This window comes from Haemaphysalis longicornis, unplaced genomic scaffold (assembly GCF_048455015.1).
Source record: "Haemaphysalis longicornis isolate Haplotype H1 unplaced genomic scaffold, Haemaphysalis longicornis Haplotype H1 scaffold_1, whole genome shotgun sequence".
Taxonomy (NCBI): Eukaryota; Metazoa; Arthropoda; class Arachnida; order Ixodida; family Ixodidae; genus Haemaphysalis; species Haemaphysalis longicornis.
Genome location: NW_027526203.1, coordinates 78,488,060 through 78,502,050, shown reverse-complemented (window position 1 = coordinate 78,502,050; position 13,991 = coordinate 78,488,060). Strand labels below are relative to the sequence as shown.

Below are 13,991 nucleotides of genomic sequence, written 5' to 3'. Positions count from 1 at the left end.
AGATAATGTCACAATTTTCCTACCACACAGGCCACCCATTTATAGTTCATCTCACAAGCTAGCTGCAGCACTGTGGAGGCTACATTGTTATCAATAGTGCGCCCACTGAGGGCGCCTAATCCGCCGTGAAGGGGGTCCTGAAAGGACACTCCCTTCTCCCCTCTCGGCAAGTGGCACCGCACGGCCCCGGCGCCTTTTGTCGCTTCCTTCGTGGTGAGTTAGGCGCCCTGAGGGGGACAACAATGTAGCCTCCACAGTGCTGCAGCTAGCTTGTGAGATGAACTATAGATGTGTGATATACAGGGTGTCCCAGCTATCATGCACCAAGGTTTAAAAAAATTACTGCCCACTAGTACACTGCACTAGCAACATTATGCACTATGTTTCCTTCGAGTAAGGCAATCGCTCTTTTTTTAAACCTTGGTGCATGATAGCTGGGACACCCTGTATATCACACATCTAAATGGGTGGCCTGTGTGGTAGGAAAATTGTGACATTATCTTCAAACTTTGCTCAATACCGGAAAACACCCACACTCATATACAAAACCGGGAACGAAGGATGTAGAAGAAAGGCGGGAAAGTTGACCTCGCTAGAACCGAATTTGCTATCCTGAACGTGGGAAAAAGAAAATAGGTGAAAAAGAGAAAGCCGCCCGCATCTTCCCACGGGGGGAACTCGAGTAAATGCGTCGCATCTTTTCGAGTCAAGCAAAGCGTTACGTCAAGCGAAAGCCAAGCAAAGACGCCCTTGACTGAATTCCGAACGCGCGCTCCACCGCTTATATACGTTGAGGGGAGTGCGTAAGCCGGTCCCAGTCGACGACGTCGGCGTACTTGTAAAGCGGCGTGGACTCTAGGTATTTGAGCCAAGCGCGGATGTTCCTTCGCCGGAGAACGGCACACCGGTTATATGCGCAGCGCGCCCGAAGGAGAGGAAACCGCGGAAGAGAGAGTACTGCACATGCGCCGGCCCCAGCGCGTCTGCCTCGGCTATGACGCAACGTGCCGCGGCTATGACGCAACACAATCCAACACAATCCACTTTAATCCAATCCAATCCAATTCAATCCAAGCCAATCCAATCCAATCCAATCCAATCCAATCCAATCTAATGCCCCTCGCGAGAGAGTGTTCGAATCCAATCCAATGCACCTCGCGAGAGAGTGTTCGCTATCGCCTCGACTCGACGCGCATGCGCAGTGAGCGTGCGGACTACGGACGCCAACGCGGGTGACATCGTGAGTTACTGAAATGCTCTGCATTTAAAAAAGAGCGATTGCCTTACTCGAAGGAAACCTAGTGCATAATGTTCCTAGTGCAGTGTACTAGTGGGCAGTAATTTTTTCGTTAATGAGGTTTAGATAATTAATTTTAATTAATTATCCAACTCGACAAATACTTTCCTAATCATCAAGGTGTCAATGAGGCACTTGTGGGTACGGAGGAGAGGAATCTAACTGCGGTATTTTCAGCGACAAACTAATTGCGTACTCATTTATTCTGACTGATAAAGAAACCCCGCGAAATATGAAAAATACCACGTGACGGCGCTCCCACCTGCATCGTAAAGTAGCGCCCTCGAACTAGCTAATTGAAAGCAACTGCTTTGCCTGTCACATGCCCGAAAGGACAGCGCATCCCCTTGATAGTGGCATGGAAGGTGCAGCAACACCAAGTTTTGGCGGCTTAGGAGCGGTTTGTTCCTATCAATTATGCACCGCTCTTCTCTTTCTTACGGCCGCGATCCTCTTGATAAAAAAAGGCCCTCGCTAAAGCAGTCGACGCGCTGCTGTAACCAAAGTGGAAACGCGAAAAGCAATGAAATAGACATACAATATTTATCCCGCTCTGCTCCCACCCCATAGAAAGAGTGCACGCGCGCTAATATTTCGTGGCAGTAACATGCTTCAGCCCAAAGCCAAATTACAATGAGGGCCTTATTTTTCGGGTATGCGTGCTGTAAAACACTTTTACGACAAAAATAAAACAAAATAAACAGACGGGGAATCCACCCACGTACACTCTAGAGAAACGGCTAAAACATTGTGTTGAATAAATTTAATGCATACCACGTAAAAACGTGCCGATTTGGCCATAAGGAGGCCTGCACAAAACAAAGCAATGCATCAGATTTTAGCGTTTTTTAATAACTGGTGCATTCGTGTGCACTAGTTGTCGTTCGTTACCTCCTAGAGGGCGTGTTCGAACAGGTCTCCTTCTGCAGCTACGCAGTACTGAGCCCGCTTAATCCCATCTTCAGTGGCCTTCTTGATGATGGACGGAGGAATTGTGCTGCAGACATCCGTTATCTTGGCCTTGAGCTCATCAGATGTCTTCGTCTCGGTCGTGTAAACACGATCTTTCACATAGCCCCAAAGAAAGAAATCCATTGGAGAAAGGTCGGGTGACCTAGCCGGCCAATTTACAGGTCCGTGCCGTCCAATCCATTGTGCTTGGAAAGTCGCATCAAGCCAGTTTCGTGCTCGACTGCTGCTGTGTGCTGGCGCCCCGACTTTCTGATACCACATCAGTGGAAGACGTGACAGCGGGACTTCGCCGAGGCAGCGATCAGCCGTTCCTTCCAGGATTTCGTTCACGTACCGCTGTCCTGTCAACGTCTGGTCGAAGAAGATTGGGCCTATTATAGTACCGGCGTAAATTCCGCACCACACATTAAATGACCACTGGTACTGGTGCCGAGGGCGCTTTACCCAGTGTGGATTGGAGTCGCTCCAATGGTGTGCATTGTGTAGATTTACCTGGCCGTTTCTGCAAAAATTGGCTTCATCTGTCCACATTACGTTGCTAAGAAAGTCTGGTGACTCTTCAGAGTTTGTGAGAATCCAATTTGAAAAATGCAGACGATTCTGAAAGTACCTGTTTCCCAAGCATTGGTCCAGGCTAACGTGGTACGGGTGAAAGTCCGAGTCCTTCAGAATCCTCCAGACTGTCGACTTGGAAATTGGTGCCTGGGCGGCCACGTCTCGCACGCTAGCCTGAGGGTTTGCAGACATAAATGCAAGAATATCCGTGCGTAGGCTTGTACTAACAGACGGCGTCCTCTGCCGCTGTTGTTGAAAAGAGCCGGTTTGTCTCAAGATTTAATAATTTCTGATGATGGCCGATGCGTTGGGTTTCCCGCCAAACTTCGACGACTGATAAATCTTTGAGGCCTTTCTCTTATTGCCATTTGCCGCTCCCAAGGCAAGGATCATGTTGGCATTGCGACTGGGGCAATGCAAAACGCCCCTTTAAACTTTCGAGCTGATTTTGTCAATTCTTTTTTGTTGGGACAGGTTCTGAGGCGAAAAAACGAACCATCCGTGCACTCCACCTACGCTAAGATAACCGCTATCACACCTCATTTTGAAATAGCATTATACGCGACGCGTTGCTTCCGCTGGGGCAGATGAGGCAGATAAAGCGAACGCTCGTTTGCGATTTTTTCTTTCTTTCTTTCTTTCATTTATTTCATTCTGAACTAAGAGAAACGTTGTTAGAGGGCGCTACTTTACGATACAGGTGGGAGCGCCGCCACGTGGTATTTTTCATATTTTGTGGGGTTTCTTTATCAGTCAGAATAAATGAGTACTCAATTAATTCTTCACTGAAAATACCGCAGTTAGATTCCTCTCGTCCGTACCCACAAGTGCCTGATTGACACCTTGATGATTAGGACAGTATTTGTCTAGTTAGATAATTAATTAAAATAATTATCTAAATCTCATTAACGAAAAAATTACTGACCCCAAGTACACTGCACTAGAAACATTATGCACTAGGTTTTCTTCGAGTAAGGCAATTGCTCTTTTTTTAAATCTTGGTGCATGATAGCTGGGACACCGTGTATACGTTGGTTTGTGTTCTGAGCAGCGCTTGCGGTGCTTCGGCATTGAGATCCCCGTGTGACGCGGGAAAATAATTTGTTGCTAGGCGTACGATGAGGGCACCTTGTCCATATTTTTTGGGTAGGGGAGTTTGGTGTCGCGTCGTTCCCTTTGAGACCCGTGTCTCCAGGTGTTAATGGCATGTAAACTTATATAATGCTCGACTGGAAAATGCATGCGTTAAGTTCCCGCACCTCACTTAATTAATATCGCCTGGCAACTAAATATAGTTTCCTGGGGTTAGCTTGTTTACCTGTATGGTGTTTGTTTTCACGCCAACCGAGCTGACGTGGGAGCGAGGGCGTGAGGAGAAATCGCTGAAGCTTTTTTTTTTTTTTTTTTTTGCGAGAGTTTGCCTTACGGCATAACAGTCATATATACAACATTACATTGGTTTCACGCAGAAACGTCAACAGAGACCGGTACTGGGGCCCCCATATCCACCGCTGTAGATCAGGGGGTCTCCCTGGATGGAGCCCTGTGCCCCGGAGGTGTTGCAGGCGAGAGGTTTGAAGGGCAGGGCAGGTCCATAGAAGGTGGCTCGTGTCGGCTTCAGACGCAGGGACCGTACAAAAGGGACAGGTGTCCGCAAACGGTGCGTGATAGCGGGCAGGCCAAGCGTGGGTCACTGCTGGGGATAATGCCACCCCAACTCGAAGCCTCCGCAGCAGGACCTCCTCCCAGCGAGCGAGCCCACTGGGGAGGTCGGTTCCACGCGGTGGAAGTAAAGCACGCGTGGCGCGGCGGAGGTTCTCCTTTTCCACCAGCAGTTCTTCTCGGGTGGACACCGGAAGAAGTGGCAGCGGCCTTTGTAGGTCTATACGGCGACAGGCGCGATCCGCCGCTATGTGGGCAGGAAGCATGTCCCGGCGAACCCACAATACACGCACAGGGCATGGGTATGTGTCCAGGATCGCGTGAATACGTGCCGACATGCTGGTGCTACGCGCAACGCGACGTAGATCACGTATCGCCGTCGTTGAGTCCGTGTAAATTTCCAGTTTCACACCGGTAGTTACAGTCGATGAGAGCGCTTGGAGACCATCCCGAATTGCAGTAAGTTCTGCCAACAGGCTTGGGAGAGGTCGGAGGGTCTCGTAGGCGCAGCACTGGTTTAAGGTTGGGTGAGAGGGACAAGCCAAGGCTGTGGTTACGAGGCAGTCATGTGCCCCGGCGTCCACGAAAGCCTGTATGACTCGTGTCCGCGTCGCAGGCGCCCAGTGACGGACATGAAGGAGGGCTGCATCCGGAGGTTGATGAAGGCCAGAGGTTCGGACATGTAGCCTTGCCAGAGGCTTGTTGTCCGTCACCTGATGGTAGAGCCAGGGCGGTCTAGCCGCAGAAAAGGCTGGCATCGTATCAGGAACGTGGCCCATATACGCAGCGAGAGCCGCTGCCTCCGGTACATATCCACGCTTTAGCAGGCGAGCGGAACGACGCTGATGGATGATCTCATCTAGGGTGTTTAGCTGGGCTTCGGCTTGTAGCGGCGGGATTGGTGTTATGCGAGGGAGGCCAGTAATGGTGCGCATGGCGGCCCTGTTGATGGCCTCAAGCCGAGCCCAGTCCGCTTGCGTCATTTGCTGGAACTGGGCCTGATACACAAGCCGTGGCTGTAGTACGGCGCGCACTAGGAGACGGGCAACAGTCCAGCAGGCCCCGCCAGACTTCTGAGCGATGCGGCGAACGAGGTGGAGCATCTGTCCGGCTTTCTGCCTAGCAGATCGGAGCCACTGAGCTGCTGACCCTGATGCCGATATTTCTAGTCCTAGGACCCGAAGACGGTCAACCACGGGTATGTCGTTCCCATTCAGTTGCAGTGAAACGGGAGACACTGCAAGGAGGCGGCGGCCCCAAGCGTTGGCCACGGGAAGTAAAGCAGTTTTCTCTTGCGAGAGAGAGAGGCCCGCATACTCGCACCATCTCTGGCAGTCTGTTAGTGCTTGCTGGAGACACTCAGCTTGTCGTGACAGGTCTGGATGCACTGACCACACCGTAATGTCATCCGCGTACATGAGGAAATATAGATCTCGGATTGAAGCAAGGTGCCAAGCTAGCGGCAACATGACGATGTTGAAAAGAAGCGGAGACAAAACAGACCCTTGTGGTACGCCTCGGACTGGTGTAAAGAGACCGAAACTTGCTCCGTTGATGCGGATGGAAAAAGAACGGTGTTGAAGGAAGTATCGGACGAAATCGCAGACTTTGTCTGGAAGGTGAAGGCCATGTAGAACTTGTAGGATGGCAGCGTGACTAACATTGTCATACGCCTTGCATATGTCCATGGCGAGCACAGATCTCACACGGCGGGATCGGCCTCCAACTAAAACCATAGATGAGAGGTATTCCAACCCATCCTCAGTACCGAGATAGGGCCTGAATCCAATTTGCGCCGGGTGATACCATTGAAAGGTATCAAGCCACCACTGAAGCCGTGTTGCAAGCATTCGCTCTAACAACTTGCACAGCGTCGATGTCAGGGCGATGGGGCGCAAGTTCCGAAGTACATGTGGTGGTTTCCCGGGCTTTGGAATGGGAACAATATCCGCCCGAAGCCAAGAGTCAGGTAGTTGACCGGAGAGCCACACCTGATTAACCGAGTCCAAAAGCGGCACGAGGGCTGGGTCGTCGATGTTCTTGTACACCTCGTAAGTTATGCCGTCGGGACCCGGAGCAGTCCGCTGTTTAGCGTGATCGATCGCTGCCAGGAATTCAGCAACTGTGAACGGTGCCTGGATTCCCAAAACGGCTTCATGAGTAGGCCGTAATCCAACACCGTTAGGCAGGGGGAACGGGGACGGCATGGCAACTGGCACAACGTCAAATGCAGGAAACAAGGCCCGAGCAACGTCAGGGGCGAATTGTGCCGGGTCCTTGTTTGACGCAATACAAGCGCTGGCAGCTGCATCTGGAGGCCGACTGCCCGATTCCATTGCGCGAAACGTGCGCCAGACAGACGCCGTTGAGGAAGATGGGCCTAGAGAGGCGCACCACTCAAGCCAGCGCTGCCTCGACAGTCTTTTTTCGTGCCGCCTGGCAGCAGCGGTAAGGCGCTGATACTGAAGCCTGGCTGGTAGGGACGAAGGATCCCGTGCGGAAATTAATTCAGCTTGCTTGCGCTGAGCCCAAAGCTGCAGGAGCCGAAGATCAGGCTTTGGGCGGGACTCCTCCACCCACGTATGTTGAGAGGAGTCCATGAGGACACGCCGAAAAAGAGCGGTGGGATCCGGGATGGGCTCCGAGAAGGATGCATTCAGTGTGGAACGGAAGGTGTCCCAGTTCACCACTGTGCAACGGCGACGAAGGCGACCCGTCGACTCTGGAATAAGGCCCAGGCGAATGGGGTGATGGTCGCTGCCCCAGCAGTCAGCTTCACGTTGCCAGGATACCGTTTGTGCACCCAGCCACCACGACAAGTCAGGTGAATAGGGGGGCATCCGTACGTGGGTACACCGGCGTGTTGGGCTAGTAATGTCATTCAAAAGTGTAAAGCTGGCATCGGTGAAGTGCTCCAAAACCACTCGACCACGCTCACTTGAAGACGGATATCCCCAGTCGCAGTGCGGAGCATTGAAGTCCCCCGCCACAAGAATGGGACACCCAGGGTTAGCTCGCCGTAGTTGGGTAAGCCAACCTAGCCGCAAGCGGGGAGCACGACCACTATAAGGGCGCACGTAGCACGACACCAGTATTACCTCACAACGCGGGAGCTGCACTTTTACCGCCACCACTTCCTGCCAGTCTGTACACCACGAGTTTAGAGGGATGGGGTTTTGAGGAAACCGAGATAGGACATAAACGGCCGCCTTGCCCGGAGGAGTAGAACTTGAGCTGCACCGCCGATCAGGAATGGACGGCTCAGCATACGCCGTAAATTGAGGCAAGCGGGGGAGGGAGTTCGTCTCCTGAAGCAAGAAAGCCCAGGCATGAAGTTTCCCCAGACGTAGCCTTTCACGGATTTCTTTTTGTTCTCCGCGCTATTGTGTTCTCCCGACTAGTTGGGCCGGAGGGGACTTAAACAAATGCGTAGGTCACCCCATAATACTTAAAGACGATGTAAGACAGGCGGGGTTAGCTACCTCAGCCCCTCCCGCGTCAAAGAAAAATCGAGGTGAGTGCAGAAGAGGTGTTGCCGGAAAAAGAGCTATCGTATTTTCACGATTATAACGCGCACCATATTTTGCTAAAAGGTACCCTTAATATTTATGTGCGCGTTACAATACGGCTCAAACCAGAAATAGGCTTTAAAAGCGGCAAGCAGCATTGCCATGTGGAATGGACACGAAGTCCCCCCAAAATCCAACTCTATCCAATAAAAACAAACCGTCAACACCACGTGAGTGAATTTCGGGGCACTAATTCGTCAGTGGCATGCCGCATACCTTGGTCAGCTGTTGCACATTTTTTTCTGCTGCTGCAATTAGCCCGTCACGCCTAGAATTATGAAGATCAAGATACTTGAAATCGCGCACCGCTTCAATGCTGCCAGCTATAGGTTTATTTCGAGCAGTAGCCGGATAAGCAATCTTATGAAGCACAATTTATTTTTGTCTTCCACTGTTACATACGCCAAATAAAATGAGCTCCTTCCAGGTACGTGATGCCGTATCTTTTTCATGATTGTAGGGTTTAACGCGCTGACGAAACGCAGGCGATGAGGCGGGCCGTAGTGGAAGGGTCCGGATTAATTTTGACCACCTGGGGATCTTTAACATGCGTGAAATCTCGTACACACTGGCTTTTTTTTGCTTTTCGCATCCATCAGAAAAGCGGGCGCTGCGGCCGGAAATCGAACCCGCGACCTCGTGGTCAGCAGCGCAGCGCCTTAGTCACTGAGCCGCCGCGGCGGGTTGCGAAATTCTTTTACAGGGCTGGCAGCTATCATATTTATGTTGAAGTCTCCGCCGCAAATGACATTATACTTTTTTTTTGTAAACGCATTGAATGAGAGTCTGAAGAAAAGAAATGAAGTCACCAATATTTCTATGCGCAGGTCGGTAGAACGGTCGGTAGTATCTTTTCATCTGCGCGGTAGAGTCAGTGTTAAATTATTTCTTTTCAAGTTTTCCGGCGCGAACTTACCCGCGCGTCACGATTGGGGGCGCATTAGAACACCTCAAATACGATATCGTGCGCCTTGCGACCCGCCGACTCAGCCCGACGAACGAGCCGACCTACCCCTACCTCCGGGTCGACTGGCCTCGACACGACGGTTGTCCGCCGACCCAACCCGCTGGCTTTTACATGGGGGAAGGATGAGGAGGTTGGTTAAGTCCAAAAAACCTGCTTATTTCGACTCAACGCGTCCTCGTCGTGTAAATGTAAACGGGGCTATTGAAACTTTAACGTCCGCTATTACCGCCATGGGAATGCCCGAAGCGGAAGGGAGCTGGAAGTCAGTAAATGGGTAAAAGATACTTACTGAGATTACAAACACCGTAAAAAAGACGGGACCAGAAACGAGGACACATCGTTTCTTTTCCCGTCTTTTTTGCGCTGTTTTTAATTACAATTAGCTCGAAACACCGTTCTAACGCAGATTATTACACGGACTATGTGCCTTTTTCTTTAAAGGTGTGTCGTTGTTTCTTGGTCAGACTTTTTTGCGCTGTTTTCAATTTCACTACGAAGAAAAAACAGCGCAAAAGACAGACCGAAGTAAAGACAGTTGTGTTTACTTCGTTCTGTGTTTTGCGCTGTTTTTTTTTTCGTAGTACAATGTATCAACTGGCCCTTCAGGAAACCCTTCTGCAGTTTCAATTTCAGTTTGTATGCACCAACTAGCCCAAACCACCGTTCTAACGCAGTCAAAGATAGGATGAGGGCACTAGATAGGAAGAGGACACTAGACTGCTCAAAGCTACTGGCCGAAGTTTCCATTCTCCACACGTCTGACCCTGGCGACTCAGCGGCTGGGATGTGTCAGTGGGTAGGCGACCAGTCTTTGTTACGCGCTCGACGTGCTTACAGGGCAAGGACCTTTTGTCGACGCGGAGCACAACTATAGGCGTGCACGGTAATGAGAATTTTTTTAAGACGAGCCGCCTGAGAGCCGATGCCCGTCGTAAGGTTTGCTTTTATTTGTGTTATATTAGTGTTCTGCGGAACAGCTTCTGGTTTCTGTATGAGAGTGGTGGGTAACGTGATTATTTTTCACCCTCCTATCTTAGTTTGTCACGATGGCCAATCAGTGGCCTAGTGTGGGTTATTCAATAAGACATCCTGACTTTCAAATTGTGACGTCTCTTTTGTGTGCAGGGTTTTGGTGGTAAAACCGAGGAGTCTGATGTTTTGGGAGAAGAGAGGGAAGCAACGCTAGACGCGGGCCTTCGCCGACCTCTTGTATGCGATCATGAGCCTTGAGAGTTCTATATACGTAGTGTTAATAAAGTGTACATATTGTACTTCTTGCTTTTGCTTAGAGTAGACCGTCGTCGGCTATGTGCCGTCGACCACGAGCCATTGCCTCATCGGATCATCGCTTCGGCGACCAATCCAACGGAAGGTCACTATGATAGTCTTGTTCTAAATTTAACTCCTTGTCCAGCGCTTAGGTAATCTGCCGGCAGGCAAGAGAATAATGGTGTTTTGAGTCTGTGAAACTCGATATTTCCGCTAGGCCGATCGCTCAGAGACTGGCGCCGATTTTGGCGTTTTTTCGTAGCTGTGTGTAGCAAGGTTATGCCGTCTCAGTGGCTGCCGCAGTAGTCCACTACGATAATTGTTGCCTGCGTACTTTCCACCGTCCCGGCGATGGGGTAAACTGCGTTTATTCCAACGCAATTTCTGCTTTCGACTCGGCATTAGTAGCATTGTCCTGCTTTCCCCAATTTAATTGCCGCTGCTCTGTACTCCCAAATTCGGCGAGCGCTCGTATCTGGCTGCCTCAATTGCAGTTTTTTGTAACCACCGATGACGTACTTCCTCGGACGCTTGATGAGCACGGCTAGCAGTGGGAGACTACTATCCACGGAAGAATCGAAAAATAATCCAAAGGCTATGTTCAGAATACCGATGCAAAGCACGTACCGTCATCTGTGGACGTAAAAAACGGCTTGTCTAGTAGTTTGCTTTACTGAGACATGAAACGACATCATTCTTTAAAGATATTGGAACAGTTGCAGCAATTCTCTGAGCCCGGCCTAACAATGCTACCGCGCTAAAGAACCAAGGCGCCGCATGGGCTGCGCCAGTACCCCTTACCTTCGTTGAGGGATGACTCGAGGCCTCCGTTCTCGTACCAGAAGCGGTCGCCGTTTTTCATTCTGCGGAACTGTTCCGCAATAATGCACGCAAAAGTTGGACCCACCGTGCCTCCTTGTACCGGTCTCTCGTTTATTCCAGCCGGGAACAGATCGATGTCGTCAGGGAACCTGTGAAACGCCCACGCTTTTAGTGTACTGCGAGTAGGCATGCCGAAGAAGTTCGATAGAAAATAACTAAGTGCTCTAAATAGTTTGCTGTATCAGTAAAAGTTTCAAATGAAAAGCGACGGGCGGTTTATCCCATGGTTGCTTATTTTACTTGCACTCTATCCTGTGCGTGGGTATCCACATAATGCCCAATCGGCCGTCGACCAAAAACAGCGCGGTGCGGTAACTACTAAAAGCAATCTGGGGCAGCTTGGTCTGCCGTGTATAAGGGTATAAATGCCTGCAGACATGACATCGATTCGCTACTGCCGACTTTTTTTCTATTTTTGGGGCCCAGAAAATTGTTGTCACGACTGCGACCGACGATCAGCACCGCGACCACGGCTTGTGGACCGTAACCATGGCCTTTTTTCTGGACGCCTCAAGCTAAAAACAAGCGCCAGCGTAAAGCATTTAGCTTCCAGGTGTTCCAATTCTGCGTAATAATGCGCAAATAAACGTGGAAAAAAGAGAAAACGCAAGAATCGACTTCTCGGGGATTCGCCCCAGAGCTGATAACTCTGGGCAGCGAAGAAGAAATTGCGACGGTCGACCCGCTCGGCTATCGCAGAATGAGTCTCTGAGGAGAGCCTCAGGTTTATATCGCTACCACACAAAGATCAGGGTCGTTAGAAGCCGGCAGCTCGGAGCGTTTTATCATCCAGCTGAAGACAGGTTCTTTAAACGCAACAAGAGCCGTGTTCGTGCCCTGACAATATCCTTTTGAAGAATTTCGTCTAACAGTGTTGTCTTATCTCTACTGCTCCGCTTTTGTGGACGAAAATGTCCAGGTTTTTACTCCTTGTGTGTACTTTCATTGTACAGACTGTATTCGTTAAGGTGCAGGTAATTCAGCGTGCCAGACGGGCACTGGTGCCTCTGATGCTTTTAGTTATTCCATGAACCAGTGAGTCACGACAAACTTCCGTTTAGGCCTGATCATTAATTCTAATCCGGAAAACACCACCCCTTACCTAAGACTTCTATCCTGCGTATAATGGCCGCTAAGGTGGAGATGAATGTATTGTTAGGACTTCTCTAAAAAGACAAATAACTTCGGCCAGGCTGTAACATAGAAGCCGATTGTTTTGTGCCAACCGAGAGCAAAGATATTTCTGCAATTCAGGGCTGAACCGTAGTGCCGATTGTTTAAATATTAGAGCAGGTTGTCACAACGTAGACATATAGTTTCTGTGAGTGCGCAAATGCTAATGTAGGTTTTGAACAGCTTCTGGAGGCAATATAGTACGTGAAAAAGGCGCGAAATGGACTGTAAGGACGCAGAGACACACCTCCTTCTTACAAGGAAGACTAAAGCATAAATGCCGTGTTTCCCCATAGTGAGTCAGACTTTAGTATTAGCGGGAATTTCAAGACAATTGCACACAGGCAAATGCTTAATGGTTTTCAAGGATGAAGCCATCAGCGTACAGTTATTTTTTCACAGGAAACCCATAGCACGTGGTAAAAAGTACACATAATTGGGCGGCAGGATAAAAAGAGCTACCTAAATACTTACCACTATCATCTTATTATTGCAAAAGGGAGAAGAAATACGGCGACATTACCACACCCAGCCCTCTGTGTACAACAGCGCTGGCGCACACGTTTTTTACTCATGTACTGCTTTCGGAACTTGATGTCCTGTCTTGGCTGGAAGTTTAACCAGAGGGTAGCCAGTCGCCCGATTGGTATTAGAAGATCATGGCGAGAGCTGAAATAATGCAGCACCGCCTGCAATGGGCTAGGTCTCTTTAAAGTCAGGAACCATGCGGTAAATTGTATTTTTACTAGAAATTTGCATCAGAAGAGATCGGCGGGACGGCGCACTGGTGCCCACTCCTTAAAATGGTAGACACTTAACTGAAGAAATGAGAAAGCTCACGACAAAATAAAACATTAGATAAAAATCTATCATCAGAGGCTGCCAAAAAGAACGTGAAAGTTACCAGACTGTTAATTGGGGCTATTGCCTGAGCACTAAAAGTGTATTGTGGTGTAATAGCAGTTCTCCTACAGCAGGTGGCCTCTCCTCCAACAATCTTTCGAAAAACAGCAAAAGGGGGCCAAGGAATGACCGCAAAACTGTGCTGTCATTTTTCAGTATTTTCGTCGTCTTTGTTTTCTCGCTGTATTGTTCGGAATGCTGCAATAAATGTCTATAAATAACAAAAACAAGGAATTCGGAAACTAATTTCGCACACAAACACAATATGGAGTGCGTGAATTTTTACGCACGGGCTGGTAATGAGCTCAATGAATTATGTGAGCAAATGCTCGCCACAGGTCGATGCTTTTACAGCTTGCGGGAAAAACTACGTGACAATTGCACATATTAAGTCGTGTTTAGAGCCTCGACTTCAGGAATTCTCCGCGAATTCGCAATGTTTTTGTGTGTGTGTGTGTGGAGACGAAACGTCAGCAATCAGTAATGTGCGCACGTGATTGATTGTAGGGTTTAACGCGCCGACGCAACGCAGGCGATGAGGCGCGCCGTAGTGGAGGGCTCCGGATTAATTTTGACCACCTGGGGATCTTTAACGTGCGCCGAAATCTCGTACACATGGGCGTTTTTGCTTTTCGCCTCCATCAGAAAAGTGGCCGCCGCGGCCGGGAATCGAACCCGCCACCTCGTGCTCAGCAGCGCAACGCCTTAGCCACTGAGCCACCGCGGTGGGTAATGTGCGCAC

General features: G+C 49.8%; 1 protein-coding gene across 1 annotated transcript in view; it reads right to left on the bottom strand.

Moving 5' to 3' along the window:
- LOC144177755 (salivary peroxidase/catechol oxidase-like) overlaps positions 1-13,991 on the bottom strand; it is a 280,303-nt gene that overhangs the window by 34,054 nt on the left and 232,258 nt on the right. Inside the window, exon 15 of the mRNA XM_077705328.1 lies at positions 11,093-11,262. Within this exon, the coding sequence (XP_077561454.1) occupies positions 11,093-11,262 (170 nt within the window). The remainder of the gene's footprint in view (positions 1-11,092; positions 11,263-13,991) is intronic.